Genomic DNA, 24,204 nt, shown 5'->3' with positions numbered 1-24,204 from the left:
AAAAAGTAATGCAACGTCTTTGGCCTAATAAAACTTCCTTTTCAGCTTTAATGTAAGTTTACAAGAGACTTGTACCTTAAATAACAAATTCTATAAACAAATCTTTATTAAAAAGATGCCCTCCAGGAAAAAAAAAAAAAGAGCTTAAACTGTAACAGGAAGAATTCAGAAGAGCCCGAACCATGAGGCTCCTTTCCAGTACACTGCTCTTCAAATCAAGTGGATTTCCCACTGGGAATGGTCTGTATTGTATGCAGCATTGTGCATGGCACCTCTTAGGGTTGTACAGGACACAGCCAACTCAACCATACCTGATCTTTTGCCAGTACAGACCCATCCTTAAAAATGAGGAGAAATAAGGAAATAGGGTAGAGCCCTTGCCCCCTCCCCATGTTGACCGCACTCCGCCTAATCCTTTCTACCATCTATTCATCACTCTAGGTTTTGAGGAAGGAGAGGTAGGAGGAAGGGAAAAAGGTGGAGATGCACTTACACAGGAAGGTGGGGAATAAGCTGGTATGAATATGTACAGTCTCAGAATCCGGGCATAGAACTGAAGCTTATGTCCCTCTCTACGTTTTCCATGGACCAGACTCATAGGTGCTGGACACCCTGGTGTAGTGATGCCTTATTTATTTGTTTATCTAACTTTTATTTTAGGTTCAGAGGTACATGGGAAGGTTTGTTACATAGGTAAACTGTGCATCACAGGGATCTGTTGTACAGATTATTTCATCACCCAGGTAGGTAATCAGCATAATACCCAATAGGCATTCCTTTGATCCTCTCCATCCTCTAAGCTCCTATCCCCAAGTAGGCCCTATTGTTCCCTTCTTTGAGTTCATGTGTACTGAATGTTGAGCTTCCACATAGAAGTGTAGACATGCAGTATTTGGTTTTCTGTTTCTGTGTTAGTTCACTTAGGATTATAACCTCCAGCTCCATCCAAGTTGCTCCAAAGGACATTATCTCACACTTCTTTATGGCTGCATAGTATTCCATGGTGTATATGTACATTTTCTTTATCCAGTCTACCACTGAATGGTGTTCAGGTTGATTCTGTATCTTTGCTATTGTGAATATTGCTGTGATAAACATACACACGCATGTGTCTTTGTGGTAGAATGATTTATATTCCCTTGGGCATATACCCAATAATGGAATTGCTGAATCGAATGATACTTCTGTTTTAAGTTCTTTGAGAAATTGCCGCATTGCTTTCCACATTGGCTGAACTAATTTACATATCCACCAGCACTGTGTAAATGTTCCCTTTTCTTCTCAATCTTGCCAGCATCTGTTATTTTTTGACTTTTTAATAATAGACATTTTGACTGGTGTGAGATGGTATCTCATTGTAGTTTTGATTTGCATTTCTCTGATGCTTAGTATTGTTGAGCATTTTTTCATATGCTTGTTGGCTGCATGAATGTCTTCTTTTGAGAAGTGCCTGTTCATGTCCTTTGCCCACTTTTTAATGGCATTGTTTGATTTTGGCTTGTTAAGTTGTTTAAATTCCTTGTAGATTCTTGATATTAGACCTTTGTTGGGTGCATAGTTTGCAAACATTTTCTCCCATTCTATAGATTGTCTGTGTACTCTATTGAGATTTTCTTTTCCTTCACGGAAGTTCTTTAGTTTAATTAGGTTCCATTTGTCAATTTTTGGTTTTATTGCAATTGCTTTTGGCATCTTTGTCATGAAATCTTTGCCAGGGCCTATGTCCAGAATTGTATTTCCTAGGTTATCTTCCAGGGTTTTTATGGTTTTAGGTTTTACACTTAAGTTTTTAATACATATTGCCTTAACTTTTGTATATGGTATCAGGAGGTGTTCAGCTTCAATCTTCTGCATATGGCTAGCCAGTTATCCCAACACCATTTATGAATATGGAGTCCTTTCCTCATTGCTTGTTATATTGACTTTGCTAAAGATTAGATGGTTGTAGGTGTACAGCTTTAATTCAGGGCTTTATATCCCATTCCATTGGTCTATGTGTCTGTTTTTGTACAGACTCAAAGGCAGAAAGTACCATGCCATTTTGGTTACTGTAGCCTTGTAGTATAGTTTGAAATTGAGTAATGTGATGGTTACGGCTCTGTTCTTTATGCTTAAGATTGCTTTGGCTATTTGGGCTCTTTTTTTGGTTCCATGTGAATTTAAAAATAGTTTTTCTTAATTCTGTAAACCACATCATTTATAGTTTGATAGAATTAGCATTGAACCTGCAAATTGCTTTGGACAGTATGGCCATTTTAATAATATTGATTCTTCCAATCCATGAGTATGGAATGATTTTCCATTTGTTTGTGTCATCTCTGATTTCTTTGAGCAGTGCTTTGTAATTCCCACTGTAGAGATCTTTCCCCTCTATGGTTAGCTGTATTCCTAGGTATTTTATTCTTTTTGTGGCTGTTGTGAATAGGACTGCATTCTTGATTTGGCTTTCAGCTTAGATGTTGTTGGTGTATAGAATTGCTATTAATTTTCATGCATTGATTTTGTATCCTGAAACCGCTGAAATTGTTTGTCAGATCTAGGAGCTTTTGGTCAGAGACCATAGGGTTTTCTAGTTGTACAATCATATCATCTGCAAACAGAGATAGTTTGACTTCTTCTCTCCGTATCTGGATGCCTTTTATTTCTTTCTCTTGCCTGATTGCTCTGGCTAGGACTTGCAGTACTATGTTGAATAGGAGTGGTGAGAGTGAAAATACTTTTCTTGTTCTGGTTCTCAAAAGGAAGGCTTCCAGCTTTTGCCCATTCAGTATGATATTGACTATGGGCCGGCCATAGATGCTGCTTATTATTTTGAAGTATGTTCCTTCAATGCATGGTTTGTTGAAGGTTTTTAACACGAAGGGATGATGAATTTTATTAGAAACCTTTTCTGCATCCATTGAATGTGGTTTTGTTTTTAGTTTTATTTATGTAGCAAATCACACTTATTGATTTGCATATGTTGAATCAAACTTGGTGATGCCCCCTTTAGAGTGATCCACTTACACATAAGTCTCCATGAGCAAGTCAGGTGGCCAAAAAGGCACACTGGCATGTGCAGAAATACCCAGCATGTTCTCACACACAAAGAGGTTTTCACATGTGACAAGGAGAAGTGGTTTAAAGCCTAGTTGTTGGAGGAAAGAAGTAAACAAACATGAAGCCTCACCCTGATACCCTTTCGGCTTTCCTATAGGCTTAATCATCTTTCCATCTATGCTACTTAATCTTTGTTTTGTTATTCTGGATAAGCCTCTGGACAGACTTTGTGCTGATTTCATGCTGGCTGTTGTAGAGATTGCATACAGACACTTTGAAGGCTTGGGGCTCATTTTTGTCTCTTCCTACACCCACAGTAATAGTTCCCTATTTGACTACAGAGACCTCATTGTCTTCATCAACTTTTTTTTGTCACATGACAGCCGCTCTTTATTGTCCCTTCTTTGGAAAGCAGGCAGGTTGGCCCACAAAAGTACTGCAAACAAATTGATCTCACCTTAATTAAATATTTTGATCTTTGCCAAGTTACAACAGGGGGATTTTTTCCCCTGGAGTGAATTCTTTAGGAGAAACTCAAAGGAAGAAAGTAAAAAATTCACTTAAAAAAATGTAATGCATTTTCTTTCTCCCACTCAGGCTTCCTTAAGATTTATCCTCACAGGAATTTTATGCATATAAGCGTACATACGCACACACACACAGATATATTATAGGCTGTATATAATATATGTATATAATATGTATGTACATATATACATGCATATACATGCAAAACTTCTCAATAAATATTGTCTTTTTTAATAGTAAAATACACAACAAAATTTACCATCTTAACCATTTTTAAGGGTACAGTTCAGTGGTGTAAAGTACATTCACATGGTGGTGTGCACTTGTTCATTTGTATCTTCTCAGTTTGGGTCAATAAACCTTTCTCAGTTTTGATTACATCAGCCAATGTATTAGCTATTCCTCCCATACTTGTATGATTTGTAAATGTCATAATGCTTCTATATCTTTGTCTAAAGTGAGGGTGAACATAATTAATAGAACAGACCTAAAGAGAAAGGAGATTGAAACAGATTCATATGAATTTATTAATCCAAATTCCCTGAGTGATGCTTTAGCCAAATGCAATTGACTGATTTCCATTTTCAATGCAGATAATCTCTATCTCTAAGAAACCTCTCATTCTTGCTGCAATCTTGTTTTCCCAGCCATTTATTTGTACGAATGTTTCATATTCACAGCAACTGAAATATTCAAAACAAATTTCTCCCAATGGGTTTCCTTTCCCACCTATGCCATCATCAGTATCTCTCATTTTGTCTTGAAGTATTGTAGTCATTTTAACTCTTTTTTTACTTTCTTTCCTTATATCCAGTCTGGCACTAAGCACCTTAGTTCAGTGATTATCAGAACTTTTTATATCATAGCCTGTGCAAGAAATGATGATATTTTATTGATTGAGTAAGCAAAAAAATGCTATTTGCATCTTGATGGGAAGTAGTTGCTTGATGGAGGCTAGAATGTTCCCCACAGCCCCCAAGGCCTTAGTGGATCAATCTCAACTCATTTATGACATCTGGACCCACAGACTGCGAAGCCCAAATTTAATTCATTCTTTCTTCAAAATATCTTTCATATTTGCCCTTTTATTTCCATGTATGCACCTAATATCTTCAGCAAGCCTGTCATCTCATACTTAGATTATTGTAACATCCCCCTAACTGCCTTCCTTGCCTTTTGACTCGATTTATCTTTTGTGGTGCCTCTGGCTAATCTACCTATTGTTTTTGGCATGAGCCTACAATTGTTTCCAGTTACTGATGACAGTCAAACCCAAATTGTTTTGTCAGGATTTCAAGGAAAAGAGATTATTTGGGCCCAACTTACTTGTTAAACTTGCTTTCTACTATTTCCTTCATCAACCTCCATTCAAATTAAATTCACTTACTCACTGCCTACCACCACCATCAGTACATTTCTTATGTTTGTGCAACTTCCAGAAGTTCCTGGTGGCAGTAGTGAATAGTCATAACTACTTGAGTAGTCTTGTAGTCTTAAGTACCTGCTACGTGTTAGGCCTTGTGCCAGTCTTCATAGCAACCTTACATTAGCTAATATCTCTGTTTTATAGATGACAACATTGAAAATCAGGTCAAGCAATTTGGCCAAGGATAAAAACTGGCTAAGCAGCAGAGAGCTATCTCAGCCCCCTTGTCCAATGTGAGCTTAGCTTCTTCTGAATTTAAAACATTTATTTCCAGTCTTTTAATTTACCAGTTAATAACTTGCTATCTTGTGATAAACCTTTGATCGTTCCTTGTTATTCCCTGATTCTTCATTGTTATGTAACTGCCTGCATCTTTGTCTTCATCTTTTAAACTATTATGAGAATCTTTGACTGTAAAACCTGTACCCCCTACAATTTTTAGGTGTTGCTATATCTCTGTGGATATGGCATCTCAATTTCTGAATTTTTTCCAAACCATTATAATTCCTCTAGCCACATGTGCAACATCACACTATCCCCCAGAAATTGGATCTACATTAATGGCCTATATTTTCTACATTTGCTTTCACTTCTTTGCCAGAGTTATTGAATACCTTAATTTTCCTGTTCATAAGTTATTATATTATCAAAAATCTCAATGCCTTCTTTAGTCTATTAAAGTCCAGAACATCCAGCAGGTTTTCCAAGACATACTGGTCTCTTGAAATTAGGGATTTACTCCCATAAATCTTCTAGTGATTATTTTCCAATTTATCCTTAACTTCAAAGCAAAGGAAATGTTGTGTTAATCTTCTCATTAACCCAGGTTTGAGCCTTAATAAGAATTTAATATAAAGTACCTTTTAAAATCTTGTGGCACACCTAGAATTTATCTAGTATCTGAGAGGTTTAGAAAACTAAAAGATATCATAGGGTCCTGGTCCTGTACTGTCTAATACTGTAGCCACAAGCCACACGTGGCTGTTTAAATTTTAACTAACTAAAAATAAATAAAATTAATATTTTAGTTCCTCAATTGCACAGTTCAGGTACTCAATAGTGAAATGTGGTCAGTGGCTACCATATTGGACCACACCAAAATAAAGCATTTCTACCACTGCAAAAGAGTCCTATTGCACAACACTGTTCTAGAAGCTTATCAACAGTTTTGTTGAGAAATATAGAAAATGTTTGATTTCATTATGGCAGCTGATGATATATTAGCTACAAGTTCCCATACATGTTTGATAGTTGTCATATGTTAGACAGGTTTCATTCATCATTTATTCACTCAGTACAACACCTAGCACCAAATACATGCTCAAAAACTGCTTAACGACTGTTTATACGATAAAAATGGCAGCTCCTATATATCTACTCAGGTGTCTAGCATCACAATACAAAAAAAAAAAAAAGTAAAGATTTAATTGGCAGGAAGAGAAACAAAGTAGTCTACATTTTATGAATTCTGCTAAATTCACAAAGATGCTAAATGTAAATCTGTAGCAAATTGTTGACACTCCCTCTGCCCCTGCTTGGACAACTGTGGATGACATCTGCATCAAATCAGCCAAGAGTTATTTATTTTTGAATTGTGCGCTGACCCCTTTCTAAGCCCAAAGGGTAAAAATGTCACCTTTGTTCATTTCTCAAGAAAAACATTTTTAAGATCCTGCACTGACTGAAAAAAAAAAAAAGCTGTTCTTTGGGGTATTATCTGTAGTTCCCTCTTCACCTCAAGCTTTCTGACAGTCATCATTTCTTGCCTGCATTTCTAGTTATGGTGTGAACAGGAAACAATTCCACTACCCCGCAAGCTACACTGACCTTTTTTTCTTCCAGGGAATTTAAATTGATTATTGAGTTTGTATTTATAAACTGTGTGATTTATTATTATTATTATTATACTTTAAGTTCCGGGATACATATGCAGAAGGTGCAAGTTTGTTACATAGGTATACATGTGCCATGGTGGTTTGCTGCACCCATCAACCCATCACCTAGGTTTTAAGCCCTGTATGCATTAGGTATTTATTCTAATACTATCCCTCCCCTTGCCCCCGACCCCCTGACAGGCCCTGGTGTATGATGTTCCCCTCCCTGTGTCCATGTGTTCTCATTGTTCAGCTCCCATTTATGAGTAAGAACATGTGGTGTTTGGTTTTCTGTTCCTGTTACTTTGCTGAGAATGATGGTTTCCAGCTTCATCCATGTCCCTGCAAAGGACATGAACTCATCCTTTTTAATGGCTGCATAGTATTCCATGGTGTATATGTGCCACATTTTCTTTATCCAGTCTATCATTGATGGGCATTTAGGTTGGTTCCAAGTCTTTGCTATTGTAAATAGTGCTGCAATAAACATACGTGTGCATGTGTCTTTATAGTAGCATGATTTATAATCCTTTGGGTAGATACCCAGTAATGGGATGGCTGGGTCAAATGGTATTTCTGGTTCTAGATCCTTGAGGAATCGCCACACTGTTTTCCACAACTATGTAATTTTTAATTGCCTCTTTGTATTTCAAAGACTGAGCTCCTTGACACAATAGGACCATTTGATTAAATCTTATAATCACATTGCCTAGGACATGGGCTCCATAGGAAACAATCATAAATACTTTTATATTTATAAATTAATTAAGATTCTCAAATGTGTCTCCCTGCCTGGATTTAAGCGTTTTAAGGATCAGTAATATTTTAATAAAAACAGAAATACAATTAAAAACAAAAACAGCCTTGATGAATGACCTTTTCTCATACTCTTTATGGTTCCATGAGAAATCAGCCTCGCTGACATATGTGCTGTGGTGATGGGGCAGTGACTATGGAACTAAGTGGAAGATGCTGTTTAAAGACCTAGAAATGAGCCTGGATATCATGCATGTGGAGTTCACAGTTAGTTTACTTAAAGAGTTAGCCACAGATAACAGTAAACCCCATCTAAGCTAGAGAAAGGCCAGAGCAGTGGTTCTCAAAATGTCATCCAAAGATGCCTGGGAGTCATCAAGTCCCTTTCAGGCAACCCACAATGTCAAAACTACCTACACAATAATACTACTATGTTAACTTGTCTTTTTCATTATCACTTTCTCCTGAGTTCTCAGTGGAATTTTCTAGATAGTACATAATTATCTGAAAAGGCTATTAAGATATCCTTCCCTTTTCCAACTACATGTCTGTATGAGGCCATATCTTTATATACTTCAACCAAAACAATATGCCACAACAGACTGAATGCAGAGCAAACATCAGGATACAGCTGTTTTCTATTATGCCAGGCATTAAACACATTTGCAAAAATGTACAACAATTCCAAGCCTCTCACTAAAAGTTTTGTTTTAGAAAATATATTTTCATAGAAGTTTTATGTTAATATGTAATGATTTATTGTTATTTTAAATGCATTAATAAGTAAATTAAAGTTTTATCAGTTATTACCAATGTCAACAAAAGCATTTTGGGGTCTGCCGATCATTTTTAAGCATTCAATGGTCTTGGAACCAAAGAGTTGAGAACCACTGCTCTAGAAGATGGTGAGTACAAATATAAAACAACTGGACTTGTAAGCAATGATTAACTGAAGAAAGAATAAAGCCAATAGAACCCTGTTTCTAAGCTGGCCAGGAGACACTGCTAAGGATGCTCACCATGGTTCTTCATCCAGTCAACTAATTACCCACAAGTGTTTGGGGGCTACATCTAAGTCTAACTTCCTTCTTGTAAACCAAACCATTTATTTGCCCAGCCAAATATTTGCTAGCTCTTTCTAGTTGCATACAAACTTTTTAAAATGAAATGTTTATGCTAAAATGTCACACTTACAATGGCTTTACATGAGGATTTAATTTCAATTTGAGAGGATAGCTGGATCTGTTGGCAGCCTGAATACCATTTCTGAGACCTGCTGCACATCTGTGGGTTATTGCAAGAACGGGTAGAGTGGCGCCCAGAGCAGCCCTGACTCACCTTCCTGGTAGCTTATTCATTTCTTTAGTTTCATGTGACTTATATTTCTAGGTAATATGGGCTACTGATGCCAGAAAAGTTTATATTAAATGTTGCTTTTTTGTACAAACATGCAATGTTCATTTTGAACAAAACTGACTCCTGAAGGAGATTGGTATGCATGTGTGTGTATGCGTAGTGTGTGTGCATGTTCTGAAACAGGTATCTTTCTGTCTTGCTCTTTCAGCCACTCTTATCTTTGGTTCAGAGAAAGTTCACCATTGTTCATTGTTCTACATTGACCTATTTCTCAAGAGCTCAGAGCTAAGGCAAACAGTTTGATGATATACAATTCATCCGTATCCCTGAAGCTTCTCTTCTGTCTTAAACATGCTTACAGTCACTTTTTTTAAAGTCTCTTCACTATGTAAAAATGTATTATTACTTCAATGAGTCAGTCTTACCTAGAAACCCCTTCAAAGGCATCGTCCACAAGGCTGATGTTGGCACTGTGGTCTAATGACTGAAACCCAACTAGACAGGGTGCTAGAGAATTGCTGATTCTGTGGGAACTTAGACTTCCCTGTCTCAGTTCTCCCCTCTATGAAAGAGAAATAGCTCTCTGCACCTCTATTCACCTCCTAGCCACATAAGAATTTTGAGAAATAATTAGTGTCTGAGCACCTCCTTATTAGCACTCTTTCTCCCATTGTTTGCACTAATCTCATGGTCTCTCAGCCCACGAAATCCTACCCATTCTTCAAGTAGCATTTCAGGAGCACTCCGATGTGTAATAATTTCTTATGACTGGGCTGTTTATTTCATTCTTGAAATATACTACCCTGTAATAGTCATTGTATTACGAATTTTCTAGAAATATATCATATGTTTTTCCAAATAGCCTTGGGTTTCTTGAGAGAAGAGATTTTTTTCTTATTCAACTTCGCCATAGCACCTAACAGAAAGCTTTGTAACCCAAAAGGTACTCAGTACATTTAGAGAGAAAAGACGGGCCAACCATGTATTTCGTACTTGCCATGTGCCAAGCACTGTGCCAGGTGCTTTTGAATGTGTTCCCTAATTGAATTCATGGACTTGAGGCTGGAAATGGGGACATGACTTGTCCAAGGTAACACAGAAATCCCAGGGCAACAGCAGCTGAAGCTGGTGGCTATAGCTGTTTTTGTTTTTGTTTTTGTTTTTGTTTTTATTTGCTCTGAGCTAAGTACTTTTTTCTATTCCATCAAACTGCCTCCTGGAATAAATATGTCTTGATTAATAGCTCTTCCTCCTCATTATTTTTATTTCTTCCTCTTTGTTCTAATCAATATTAATATCATTATATAACACTTTAGTATATTTTCCTTTTTAAATAGAAAGATATTTGCACAAGATTATGCTCCATTTTTATTACTGTTGGCCTGGGACAATCAGCCATTCCATTCACTCTACTAATATTATATATACATTTATGTGTATGTATATGTGTGTGCGTGTGTGTGTGTATATATTGAGACAGGGAAGTCTAAGTTCTCACAGAGTCAGCAATTCTCAGCTGCACCCTGTCCAGTTGGGTTTCAATTATTAGACCGCAATGCCAACATCAGCCTTGTGGATAATGCCTTTGAAGGGGTGTCTAGGTAAGGCCAACTCACTGTAGTAATAATACATTTTTACATGGTGATAGGACTTTAAAAAAAAGTGACTGTAAGCATGTTTAAGACAGAAGAGAAGCTGCAGGGATGTGGAAGAATATATATATATACACACACACACACACATATAGACATATATATACATATATTATACATATATACATATATATTATATATATATGTATGCTGTGACAAATTACCATGACTTTTGTGGCCTAAAGCAACACAAATTTATTGTCTTATAGTTCTGGAGGTCAGAAGCCTGCAATGAGCCTCTGAGGTGTGGGCAGAGCTGTGCTTCTTCTGGAGGTTCTGGCAGAGGCTCCATTTCTTTGCCTCTTCCAGCTTCCAAAGGCTGCCTGCATTCCTCGGCTCATGGCCTTATTTCATCTTGAAAGCTAACAATAGCTGATCAAGTCTTTCTCAGCTGCATCACTCTGACACTGGCCTTTCTGCCATCTGCTTCCATGTATAACGATCCTTATGGTTACTTGGGTCTTCCCAAAATAATCTAGAGTAATCTTCTCATTTTAAGACTCTTAAGCTAATTGCTCTCCTGCAAATTCCCCTTTGCTATATAAGGTAGCATATGCACAGTTCCTGGGATATGGAGGTGGACATCTTTTGGAAGATGGGGACATTATTTTGCCTACCTCACTATAGGAAGAGTTTAGTTATGTTGGAAGCAGTATAAAGTAGTTCAGAGATTCTCGATCTTGATCTGCCCATCAGAATCATCTGAGAGCTCTGAAGAATACAGATGCCCAGACACTTCACCCAAGTACTGTGATTTAATTGAACCACACGGGCCTGGCTGTCAGCATTTTGTAAAATTACCCTCAGGTTATTCTCTTGTGAAGCCTTGTGAAGCCAGCTTTTAGAATCACTGGGTGTATTTAACAAAGTGGATCTGGGCTATTATACAGACTTAAGTTTCAGGACCTCTTCTGCCTTTTAGTCAACTCACTTTACCTCTCTAAATCTGAGTGCCCTTATCTATAAAATGGGCATAATCATCACCTTAGCAATATTATGAGGATTAAACTAGACAATCTATATAAATTCTCTGCACCTTGCCTGGAATATGTTAATCCCACAATAAAGGTAGCTATTAATCATTATTTGACCTTCATACAGTAAGTCAAATCATATCCCTAAGTTAAGGCAGACATAAATGTCAAAAGTGAATATCAAAGGATGTACCCCCAACTCACCCGCCTTGGTCAGACTTAAAGGAGTTTAGAGTTTCAACTAATTCTGGAAATGGACACAATTCAGGTGAGTTACTAGTTTCCACTGTCATTTTATTTGAGTCTGGACAATGGCTGATTTCTCCCCTGGTTTTCTTCTTTTGTAGTCACTCTCTTAACACTGCAGAGAATGAGTCTATAGAACAAATTAGTTTCGCATTTCATGCAAGCAGCTTGTTGTCTGCATTTCTCTACTGGGGAATGGTGGACATCAATCCCATCCCAACAAGCTCAGAGTCCTACTGTGTTTTACATGGATCCTTTAGTAAGGGAGTATCAGCCCCTGTCTTCTAAAAGATTCATCCACTGTTCCCTGGGTCCTTGTCCCAGGCTCCTTTTGATAGCCCCAGTCCCATTCTGGCCAAGAAGGCAGGACATTGAATCATGACAGACCCCAGTCCTAGGATCGCAGCCATACTCTTCACACAGAGAGATGAGATCTTCTGCCACTGTAAGAAAAAGCCTTTTTACTATCTCATTTTATTTTCATGCATTACAAAAAAAATTATAGTGGACAAAAGAACCATCCTAATTTTGTCGCGAGAGAAAGCTGTATTTAGGTAAAAACCCCAAAGGGGCCATCAACTGTAATACTCTAATTGTGTTTTAAAATGTATTAGCTCCCAGAACCAAAAAAGAGGAAAGATTACATCATAAGTCAGAGATCTTGCTTTATTAGCTCTCAGAGTAAGAAAATAAAAAGGAAGGGAAGTTTATATATGAGAAGTATCTTCTACTTTTTTGTCTTGATTTTCTTTTGCTAACCTCTTTCTTTAACCACTGGGGAATTACGGGGAAATACAGTATCAAAAAATGTTGACCCTGGTGATTTGAAATTAAAATCAATGATTCCTAATATTCAATAGTATTCAAGAAAACTGGAGGCTTATGATTCTACTTCCACTTCCTTCAGTTCTGGAAAGAAACTGACAGCACATTACTGTTGGTGACAACTTTTCCAAAGTTGGCATGTCCATGGTACAAAATACTTGTGGATATCTTTGTCCCATGAGGGGTAGATATGTTTTGGTTTGTTCATTTTGAGAAATTTTACAAACAGAAAAAACAGAATATATAAGAAACCACAATGTATTCATCACTAAGAACTGGCAAAGATTTTGTCATCTTTGCTTAAAGTCTTTCTAATATGAAAAGAATAAACATTATATATAAAGTTGAAATTCAGTCGTAATTGTTCCTCAGGCCTATTTCTTGCCATTGCTTCCCAAAGACAGTCTCTATCATGATTTCACTGTGTTTCCTTTGAGGTTACTTACCTATCTACCAACTAAATGTAGTTCTATTCATCCTGATTTGTATGGCCAGGACCCCAGATCCTAGAAGGTGGAAATAATATGATTGCTCTTGTTAAAAGTTAGCCTTTGCCTCTGAGTCTTTCATCTCTTATTCCAATCTGATCACCGATCTTAGAGGGATGCACTGGGCTTTATATGTGTGTCAAGAATGGAAACAGCGTATATGTCTTATCCAAGCCTTCTGTTCCCAGTTCCCGGTTGGCCTTCTCAAGGTAAAAGTTCTTCCCTAGTGAAAAACATTTTGGGTCAATCTTACGGGATTCAAGAAAAACAATTCTATAAAGGGAATTAGGAGGAAAATTTCAAAGGCTCATGACTCAATAAGGCCTGATGAAGGAAAGCTTTATGTGTGCTATTAAGGAGTTGAAATTTTTTCTATCGTGGATTGCAAACCAAAGACCTACTTGATTCAGGCAGGTGACTTCAATGAGGGAAGCCATTACGGCAAACTATGGAGGCTTTTCAGAGCTCCAGCAAATTGTTGCATCAGAGAATCAGATTTTCGTGGAAAGCTAGAAATCTCCATCATTACATGAAATCACTTTAGTGTTTATATTTTCTCATTTTTAAAAATTAAAATCTACAGAAAAGCTTAAACAATAACACAGCACACATCTATATCCCCTTCATCTAGATTTATACCAAATTGTTAATGTTTTGCCATATTATATGTGTATATAAATTATTTCCTAAGCCATTTGAATACAAATTGGGCAAATGACAATTCATTCTCACAGATCTTAGCATGCACCTCCTAAGAATACGAACATTCTCTAGTTTAACCATAATACTATTGTCATCCCCTATGAAAAATAATAATTTCATACCATTTAATTGCCCATAATGAAATTTCTCCAGTTGTACCAAAGTTATCTTATCAACTTTTTTTGTGCAAACCAGAATCCAACCAAGAGTTATGTATTACACTTGATTTTTACATCTTTTTGGTATATATTAATCTAGACAAGTTTCTCCATCATTTAATACTTTTCCAAACTACTTTTAATTGATTTATATGAATGTATGTGCGTGTGTGTGAATTTATGTGAATGTATGTGTGGTTGCACACACAGAGATGCAACAAAAACAGGTCTGAAGACCAGATTTATGCTGTGAGTTTTATTCTCTGCACCCAGATATAGTATATCAAAAGTCCCACAGACAAAAGTGTAGTCAATATAGCTTTTGCCTCAGCCCATATTAGTGTATTTCCTTATTAGGCATGGAAAGATAAAAGATGGAGAATGCCTCTTTTATTGACATTTATTGAGGACCTGAGCACCTGATGCTGTACTAAACTCTAAGAATGACAAATGAAAGTCACTTGGAGGAGGGAGCTAGTTACAATAGCAGTTTGCCTGGCACCACCCTAAACCTACTAAATCTGGAATCTGCACTTTAATGTCCTCTGGTTATTTTTATGAACACTAAAGTTTGAGAACTACTATTCTAAAGACACACATGAAAATTAAGAAGTGAACTCTACCCATGACAAGATCTAGTAGAATGAAGATGTAGAAAGCTATCAGATGATGCAATACATACTCTGAAAGGGTCAGAGGAGACTTTGATGGAGGAGGTGAAATTCTAGCTGAATTTGAAAAAGGGTGGGTTAACGAAGGGTAAGACAATGTGGAAGAAGACATGAAGTGAGAGAAGCAAAAGCAATGCCACATGCAAGTGAACAGGTAGTAAGGTCTGATGAAGGAAACGCTTGTATGTACTCTTAAAGAGTTGATTTTTTTTTTTTTTTTAAGGTTTGGAAAGCTAGTGAAAGGCTTAAGCAAATATCGTCCAGTTGAGCATAGGAAGATCATGTTGACAACCCTGCAAAGAAAGGATTAGAGGCAGAACAATTCTATCAGAAGCCACTGCAATTAAGGAGGCAGGAAATGATGAAGGTGGTGCACTGAGACTGGAGGGAAAAGGCTGAATTCAAACAACACTTGGGAGACAGGAGCAACAGGACATGCTGGTTACACATGAACATGTGAGTCAGAGAAAGGAGTCTAAAGCCAGTCCTCAGCTCACATTTCACTCTTGTGTAGATGGTGCCTGTTGGACATTCAGGGGAAAATGTCTCTTATGTGGTTACCTAGCCAGGAGAGCAACAGTGAGACCCTCAGAAGTGTGCACCAGGGACCCATGAGAGGCCTGCAGTTGGGGCAAAATGCTGTGATGAAATAAGCCTTGGATCAGACTGTGGGCTTGGTGCACACTTGCATGCTGAGCAAAGGAACTTGTTAACACTATTAAAAAAGTGGAACCAACCAGTGGTGAACATTATGGTTTTGTTGAAAGATCCCTGTATGCTTTGCCTACTTCTAGTGCAACGATTTTCTCTCTCAACTCTTTTTATCAGTTGCCTCCAAAATAAAGTGAGTATCTCAGGAGGAGGGTTCAAGACAGTTAATTGGACATGAAGAGAAATTGTTAGAAATCTTATATTTTAAAAATCTCCTCCATTATTTTTCTATTTTTGTTTGCATTTTATAATGGTTAAAGTATATTCATAATATATGTGTATGTTGTTCAAAGAAAAATTTTGTACAAGATAAATTTAACAGTTTATTTGAATAAAAAACAATTCATGAATCAGGCAGCGTCAGAACCACAAAAGGTTCAGAAAGCTCCACCCTCGCAGCATGGGCAGTGAGTTTTCATAAGTGCACTAAGAAAAAAAGACAAAGAAAATATATTTGACTGGTTAGAGCAAAAAGACTAGTTAGAGGTTAGTTGGCAGTATCTGATTGGGAAAGTCTTTACTTAGAAGTTAGTTGGCCATTCTAATTGGTAAAGTTTATTTTATTGCTTACATTGGGCTTTGGTTTGCTAACATAAAAACCTAAAACTCTGGAGCCTTCCCAGCCTAATGCTCTGTCAATTAAAATGTTTTAACAGACACATACACACCACACACACATATATACATATATGTATATATGGGTTCATTAATAAATATTCACATTTTTGCAGTGCATACTCAAATATATTTTACTGCTAGCTATACAAAACCAAAAATCTTCAGTGACCACTCTTCTGCATGGCAGAAAATCAGGAAGAGACTCAAGGATGCGAAGTGGGGAAGCAGACACAGTTCTCATATCTCTGCTTCTTAAAGATTGCTGACATCTCTTATAAGGTTTTGCCCACTAATAAAACCCCATGTAGCAAAAACCTCTGGAAGGTATTCAAGTCCCTTATAACTTTCCATAATGTAAATGCATTTCTAGAATTCTAGAAGCTTGGAAGTGCAAAAATCTCTGATGCTAACCAAGTAGTTTCCTACTTGGAAGAAAGCAGGAAGAATGAGAAGGTTAGAGGAAAGAGGTTGAAGTTAGAAGGATTTAGGGAGAGGAAAGTAGAGAAAAGCCACTTTTTACACATTAAATAGGAGCCAGTCCTGCAGCTTGCAGATTGTAATGCTTCTCTGATATGTGTGCATGAATGTTGAGTTGAGTAAGGGGAAGTAGCTGTTAAAGTCAAAGAAAATAAGCAGAATCCATTTCTTTTCTTCTGTCCTACACAGTCCATTCTCATCCTAATGTGTTTGGGCACTGAGTGATTTCTGACAACAGACAATGAGCTCACTAGAGGAATACACACCTTTAATGAACTGTGATCAGGATGTGATTGGCTTAAAGACAGAGCTCTTGACAACTCAACATATGTTGGCAGGGCAACAACAAGCTTCCAGAAAGGGGTGGACTCCTCAGAACTTCATCTGCTGCTGTCTGGAGCAGTGGCAAAGCCTGGGAGGCCACTCCCTGGGTGAGCAAGCAGAAAGTGGCAGCCCTCCCCCATCTGTCTTCACAGGACGCCCAATCCCTCTAGTAAGGGAAACCGTCAGGACTGTGCTAAAGGCTGACTGGAGGCCAAATCATTTCACTTTCAAACACATTCATGATTTGTTTTCTGAGTAAGTCACTGGAGGCTTTTATCTGGCACAGCAGAGCTGGCTTGGCCACCAGAACCAGATCACCTTTCCTTGAAAGATGGCTGGAATGGCCATCGGTTTCGTGTTATTTACTCCTTTGAGAATATTAACTTTATCATTTTTTTAATTGTGGAAAACTATAATTGCTAGTAAGTACAACAGTAAGTACAGTATTTAATTTAGAGGACAGAGAAACAAGCATATTGACAAGTAATAGGCATGAACAGGCTGACACCTCAAAGTCATCATTATACTGAGCAGACAGCATAGGATAGGGTTTCCCTGCCTGGAGAAGAGGGGAGTGTAGGATGAGATAGGGACAGTAGAAAAATTGGGCTGGGGTATAAAGACAGAAATTCTTATATCTGAAATGGATATTTGATACTGGGAGTAGTGAGTTGAGAATAAGCTGACCTTCTCCATCTCTACTACACCCACCCCCACTCTAATTCTCTTACCTAGGGTTTTATCTCCTTGTATTGCACAACAGAGCTGCACCAGTTGGGAAGTGGAAACCTAGTTTTTATGTCCACAAAGAATGAGCTACTCATTGAGACATTCATCATTTGCTTAGAATTACTCTTGCATGGGGGAATGGAAGCCCTAAACATTTAATAAACATCCAGAAGCACTGAGGTGTTAGCTATGATTCTGTAGCAGATGTAAGACCAAAAACTTTATTTAAGAAGCCTTTGAATGATTTTTTTACATTTAATTGCTCAGGTTTCCCTGTAATTTATGAAGGCCTTTAGTGAATAGCCACAAAAATAATGAAAACTTCATATTCAAATAATAACTTAATATTACATTATTGGTTTCCTTTAGAAACATAATGCAAGTAATTCTTTCCAACTTCACCTTCTGTCAACACCATCTCAAGGAGGGCTATATGTAAAGCAAAATATGCTCCTTATATTTTTATATTTTCCTCTAAATGATAGGGGAAAATACTAGTACTATACGGTGTTCTTAAAAGTCTTACATTAATTCGCCAGTTCAGAAAATTGGTTGCCTGTAGCCAAAGCATGTAGTAAAATAGGTTTGCATGAAAAACAATGCTTTTGCTTTTATTTTTTTATTTTTTATTTTTAAATTTTATTTTATTTTATTTTAAGTTCCAGGGTACATGTGCAGGATGTGCAGGTGTGTTACATAGGTTAACGTGTGTCATGGTGGTTTGCTACACTTATCAACCCATCACCTGGGTATTAAGCCCGGCATGCATTAGCTATTTTTCCTGATGCTCTCCCCTCCATTGCCCTCCCCCAACAGGCCCCAGTGTGTGTTGTTCCTCTCCCTCTTTTATTGATTATAAGACACATAACACAGAGCGACAAGGGGAGAATCAAATGTAATTATCAGCATCATCATCTTGTTGTAATCAAATAATATTACTGCACAAATTTTCCTTTGTGAGTAAAGATTTTATTAAAACAGAAAAATGAGTGTTTATTATTATGTAATAATAAGAAAAGCTCAAAATAAGATAAATTTGAGCAAGTATCTATACTTCCGCTTATTTCGGAAACATACCATCATGTTACTAAACTCACCTCATAGCATTTTAGTTATTTTTATTAAATCTTCAAACCTTTCAGACACTACTAAGCATAGAGACCATTCATATCAAATGAAATTTTCAGTTTTTTAACTAAAACTTTCTAAATGTGTACATTTCTTTTCTGCCTTTTTGGAAAGCAAACTTTTAAAAATGTGTATACTTTTAGGACACAGAGGCTGAGAGATATAAATTGCTGGGCTCACCTTCCCTTTCCTAGGACAAATGCGTTAAAAAAAAGCAACGGTCTCACAAACCAGGAAGCTGCCCTTGGCCTCTAATAAATTAATTTATTCAGTGTTTATAAAGTGCCTTCTGTGTGCCTGGCAATGTACTAGAAGCTAGAAATCCAGGACAAATAAGCCACAGTTACCACCAACCCTTAAGGAACTCATGATCTAGTGAGAAAGACAGACATATCTCTAGCAACTAAAAGAGAGTACAAGACGCCAGAGCTCAGAAGGCCTTACCCAGTCTTGTGGGACAAAGTTCAAAAGGAGATGATATCTACACTGGGCTTTGGAGCATGAGCAGGAGTCAGCCAGGTGAAACAGGAGAGGGGGCAGTACATTCCATGAAGACAGGGTGTGTTACTCGCTTTTGGTGGATTATTTTATTTTATTTCATTTTATTTTTGAGACAGAGTCTTGCTCTTGTTGGCCCAGGCTGGAGTGCAATGGTGCAATCTCAGCTCACTGCAACCTCCGCCTCCTGGGTTCCAGCAATTCTCCCGCCTCAGCCTCCTAAGTAGCTGGAATTACAGGTATGCACCACCACCACGCCCAGCTAATTTTTGGATTTTTTAGTAGAAACAGGGCTTCACCATGCTGGCCAGGCTGGTCTCGAACTCCTGACCTCAGGTGACCTACCCTCCTAGGCCTCCCAAAGTGCTGGGATTATAGGCGTGAGCCACCTCACCCAGTGGATTGTTTTGTTTTATTTTGTTTTGGCCATCTGAGAGAGGTTGGCAGAGAGGAGAAGAAAAACAAGTAATCCCAAATTCCAATTAGGCTTCCTTCATGGCCCAAGATCAACTGTCCCATGTTAGGTAAAGTCTTCCTCAACTCTTCTGCCCCCATGCAGAAGGAATTACATATTCCTGGGTATTTCCAGAGGCCTTTATTCATACTTTGAGCTTAATACTCATCACAGTGTGTCATGGTTAGTTATGCAGTGTCTGTCTCTATAGTGGTTATAATACATGTTTGGTTGCAGCAAAAGAGACACAACATAACACTGATTTTTGAAAGTTAAATGTCTGTCCTCCTGTCCTCTTCTTTGTAACCATCTAGCAAAATCCAGCAAAGATGGGGTTGTCTCCTGTGTTGGGGGCCAGGTCCTTCTATCTCCTGGCTCTGTCATGCCTGGAGTATTACCTTAGTCATCACTGGATCAGAAGAGCTCAGGCCCCCACTGCATCTCAGCCAGCTGGGAGGGGAAAGCATGATGGGGCCCTCTTTTAGGACACACCAAGAAGCTACATTGATCCCTTCTGCATAGATCCCATTGACTAAAACTTAACCATATGGCCAAATCTAATGTCAAGAGGGACTAGCAAATGCCTTATCCTGTGTAGCTGTGGGCCAGGTAAAAAGCCAGAGATCTCTTAGGATAGAATAAGCATCCTAAACTTTTGGCAAACTTTTTCTGCAAAGGACTAGATAGTAAATATTTCAGGCCATATACGATCTCAGCCATGTCATCATCATTGTTTTCATCATCATTGTTATCATCACTATCTTCTTTTGCTGCTTCTCCCTTTTCTTACAATTCTTAAAAAATGTAAATTCTTAGCCTGAGGTCTGTACAAAACATTCCACAGGCCAGATTTGGCATGTGGGCCGTAGTTTGCTGACCCTACTACTCTATAAGAAGGGAAAATCATACGGGGAGGAAAGTGACCATCTCTGGCATAACGTCTGTAAGATTATAAGCCACGAAGTGGAAAATCCTTGTCTTCTCCATCTTTCTAGTCTTGGACAGTGCTTGACCCACACAGTAAGTGTTTGATGTTTATGAATAAATGAGTAGAAGGAAGGTGGGGGAGGTTAATTTCACAATCACAATTTGTTAAAATCTCATTTAGTCCCAATGGTAGCCTCTGTTTTGGGGGGTTTCTTTTCTTTTCTTGTCTTTTCTCTTCTTTTTTTCTTTTCTTTCTTTCTTTCCTTCTCTTTTTTTTTCTGTCTTTCTTTCTTCTTTTTTTTTTTTTCCTTCAGACAGGATCTTGCTCTGTTACCCAGGCTGGAGTGCAATGGTGGTGCAATCATAGCTCACTGAAGCCTTGAACTCCTGTGCTCAAGAAATCCTCCCACCTCAGCTTCCCAAATGTCTGGGGCTACAGGCATGCACCATCACACTTGACTAATTTTTTTTTTATTTTTTTAGAGACAGGGTCTCACCATGTTGTCAAGACTGGTCTTGAACTCCTGGTCTCAAGCAATCCTCCTGCCTCAGCCTTCCAAAGTACTGGGATTACAGGCATGACCCACTACACTCAGCCCCATTGGTAGTCTTTTCACATGGATTATCATCTAAATACTCCATTTCTTCCAGCCTGAAGAATGGTCTAACAGAGAGCAGACAGAGTGAGTCTAGTGGGCTTTCCAGCACATGAGTGACCACACTTCAGTTGATATGGTCAAGCACCCCACTTTACCTCCTGACCTCAGGTGCAATTAGGTTCCAAATATTCCACATGCTCCAGTGGACCTTTCTAATTGTAAGCATCCCCCTTTGGCCCCCATTGCAGGTGACACTCCTGGGTGTGTGGGAAGATTATGGGTCCAAAGAACTTACAGCTTCTTCCTCTTGAATAAACATGGTGGCAGGCAGGAGAATCTTGTTTTGGTTTTACCCTTTTAAATATCACATGCTTGGTGGGAATGTTAGCAGAAGTATCCAGGCTGAACAGACACTTTTAAGTTCCCCTTTCTCCTCCTTCTTACTCAATATCCTGAGGGCATAATAGAACTTTTCTTGTCTAAGTTTGCCTGGTCAGGGAGGGGAGGTGTGGCTCACTCAACCACCGCCCTGGACAAAACCCTGCCAGGCATCAGAAAGCTCTGCAGTTCTTGAGTTCCACATGCAGAGCAGATGCAACAGCCAGAAGTGAGTGGGGCCCAGACCCTGGCCCAGGAAGATCCACTAAAGGAGGCCATCCTTCCGCCTTCTTCTGCAGGAGTCAGGTAACAGCTATGCCTAGGTTTCTTCTTTCAAATAAATGTGTAATTTTTTATAGCAGGAAAAAAGCACCATTTCCAAATTCTGGCAGCACAGACTGTGCTAGCTGAATAACTGAAGGAAACGCATTAGGAAACGCATGTTCTGTTGGAAAACAGCAAAAAAGATGAACAGGAGACACTAAAACTCAGCCTCATGGTAGCCAAAAGGATGATAAGCAGATAAAAATGTGGCCGGGAATGTGTCTGTCACTTGCTCTTTCGTAACTGGATAAGGCCTCTCATGTGTTCTTGTTGAAATCTCTGGTGCCACTAGCATTAAATAATGTCCTGCAGTGAAACCAGAAACAAGGTTTTATTGCCGACAGAGCTGGACACAGATGATTTATTTCATCCTGGTTCCTAACAAACATGTGTCCATCCTTTTGATGAGAAAGAGTAACTTTCAATTTCCTTCAAACCTGGCAGGAGGTGAGGATTCACATGAGATTTCTACATAGACTAAAGAAAGGGACTATACTGCCATGAATTATGCCTTCTCAGAAGGAATCCTGGCAAACTGGATAAATGATGACAAACAGCTGCCAATCAGCCAAGGAGGCCTTTCAAAGCAACCAACAACCCCAAATTTTCATCGGAGCCTTTGGCTCTCTTGTATACATTGCTGATTCTTCTGAAAAATTCACAAGGTCTTTTCCCCCCATTTAACTTGATTTGCAGTGCAGTAATTAATAGAAATGGGCCTCTGACTCTGCCCTCTATTAGCTGTGTGACTTTGGGAGAGCCACTTAACCTCTCTGTGTCTCAGTTTTCTCATCTAAACATGGGAATAATAATAGAACTTATCTCATGGAGTTGTTGAGGGGATAAAACTATATACACTTTTTGAATACTAATGTAAAATAATAGATTATTAATATTCACCATTTTAAATATTTTTGCATTAAATACAAATAATTCTGTGTGGAGAACAGATGGGCTTATCACCAGAAGGGTGAAGTTGTGGCTGTGCTTTTCTGCCCATGCTATGGGAATGCCACCGGAGGTTTTAGGTAGAGCAAAACGTCCCCACGCAATGTGAGACACACACACTTCAAATAGTCCAATGCCTTAAGAAATTAATCGTTAGTGATAGGTGAGGGGGAGGAGGATAAGGGTGCTCTTTCCAATAAAACCACATGTTTTATGACGTGCCATTAAAGATGATCCTGAATATCAAAGGCGTTATGGTGCACTTAAGGCACCCCATGGAAAAGTTGATCATCTGTTTCAAAAAGGAAAGGCTAAAAAGGTTTCCATTTCCCTTGAGAAATTATTGTAAAGGTTGAAATCCACACTTCCTGACTGTCATGTCCATCATTTTTTTACTACCATTGGGCTTCAAATTCCCCCCAGCTTCTGCTGGAGTCCAGAGGCTTGGAAGCTCGCTGCAGCTGATTTCTGGTGCAGTGCTGCTGCACCTTCCAAGTTACGGCTGCTTCATAGAGCAATCACACTGACATCTAGTGGTCCAAAGAGTAAGTGCAGGCGGTGGCTTTGAAGCTTTTACCAGCCTCAACGTGCTTTAAAAACCACATTTTCCACCATTTACACAATATGTTAACAAGAGAGAGAGGTCAGGGATGTAGAAATGATATTTCATTTGTCTGAGGTGTTACTAGAGGCTGCCCTAAAGGAACATTTCTAAAAACAAGAAAGTGAAGCGAGTGAACCGTGGCTCGCTGGCGGGTTTGGGCTGTGGTTCCAGAGGTTGCGGTTAAGACTGTGACTCCAGAATCAAGATCCTGAGCTTGAAGGTGGTCTCTGCCACCCACCAGCTGTGGGCCTTGGGTGAGTTCCTAAATGGTTCCATGACTCAGTTTCTTTATCTGTCAAATGGGGATAACAGTAACGTCTCCATAGACCTGTTATAAGGTGATCCCTGAAAAGCTCCTAGCACAGCACCTGGCCCAGAAGGCAATCCGGGTTGCCCTCTGTTCTTGTTGTGACTGTTTTTTAAGAGCAAGCTGCTGTAGAAGCTGGCACCCCACAGGTCAGACAGCATAGCGCAGTGGAAAGCTCAGAGGATGAGCAAGGGAGAGACCCAGATTTTAGCCCAACTGTGTGAACTTGGACAGATCCCTTACGCAGTTTCTTTTTTGTAAAATGAAGGACTTTGGTTCGCTAATGTTTAAGGATTTTTTTTGTTTCTCAAACGTTGTGCTTCTAAACCTTGTACAGGCTTCTAATTGAAATTGTTCTACCTTTAAGGCCCATTTGTCTCCTTTCTTTTTACCAAAGCCCAGGGCCAAGCATGTCCCAGGTGTTTATTATATAGTTGCTGACTGATAAGAAGTGATTGTTCGAATGCTCTCTATTGGTCACTA

At 38.6% G+C, this 24,204-nt stretch overlaps 1 protein-coding gene across 3 annotated transcripts in view; it reads left to right on the top strand.

The window, feature by feature from the left end:
* The window catches only part of FYB1 (FYN binding protein 1), a 165,040-nt gene that overhangs the window by 29,295 nt on the left and 111,541 nt on the right, over positions 1-24,204 (top strand). Inside the window, exon 1 of one of the 3 annotated variants that reach the window (XM_063664758.1) lies at positions 21,720-21,844. The exons of 1 other annotated variant lie outside the window; for it this stretch is intronic. Coding sequence is in view for 1 of the 2 variants with exons in the window: in XM_054489359.2 (XP_054345334.2) it covers positions 21,753-21,844 (92 nt within the window). In the remaining variant the exon portion in view is untranslated. Of the gene's footprint in view, positions 1-21,719; positions 21,845-24,204 lie in introns of those variants that run through there. One more of the 3 variants, XM_054489359.2, reaches the window with a different exon arrangement.

Source organism: Pongo pygmaeus, chromosome 4 (assembly GCF_028885625.2).
Source record: "Pongo pygmaeus isolate AG05252 chromosome 4, NHGRI_mPonPyg2-v2.0_pri, whole genome shotgun sequence".
Lineage (NCBI taxonomy): Eukaryota > Metazoa > Chordata > Mammalia > Primates > Hominidae > Pongo > Pongo pygmaeus.
Note: the sequence above shows the minus strand (reverse complement) of the source record. Positions and strands in the feature narration are given on the sequence as shown.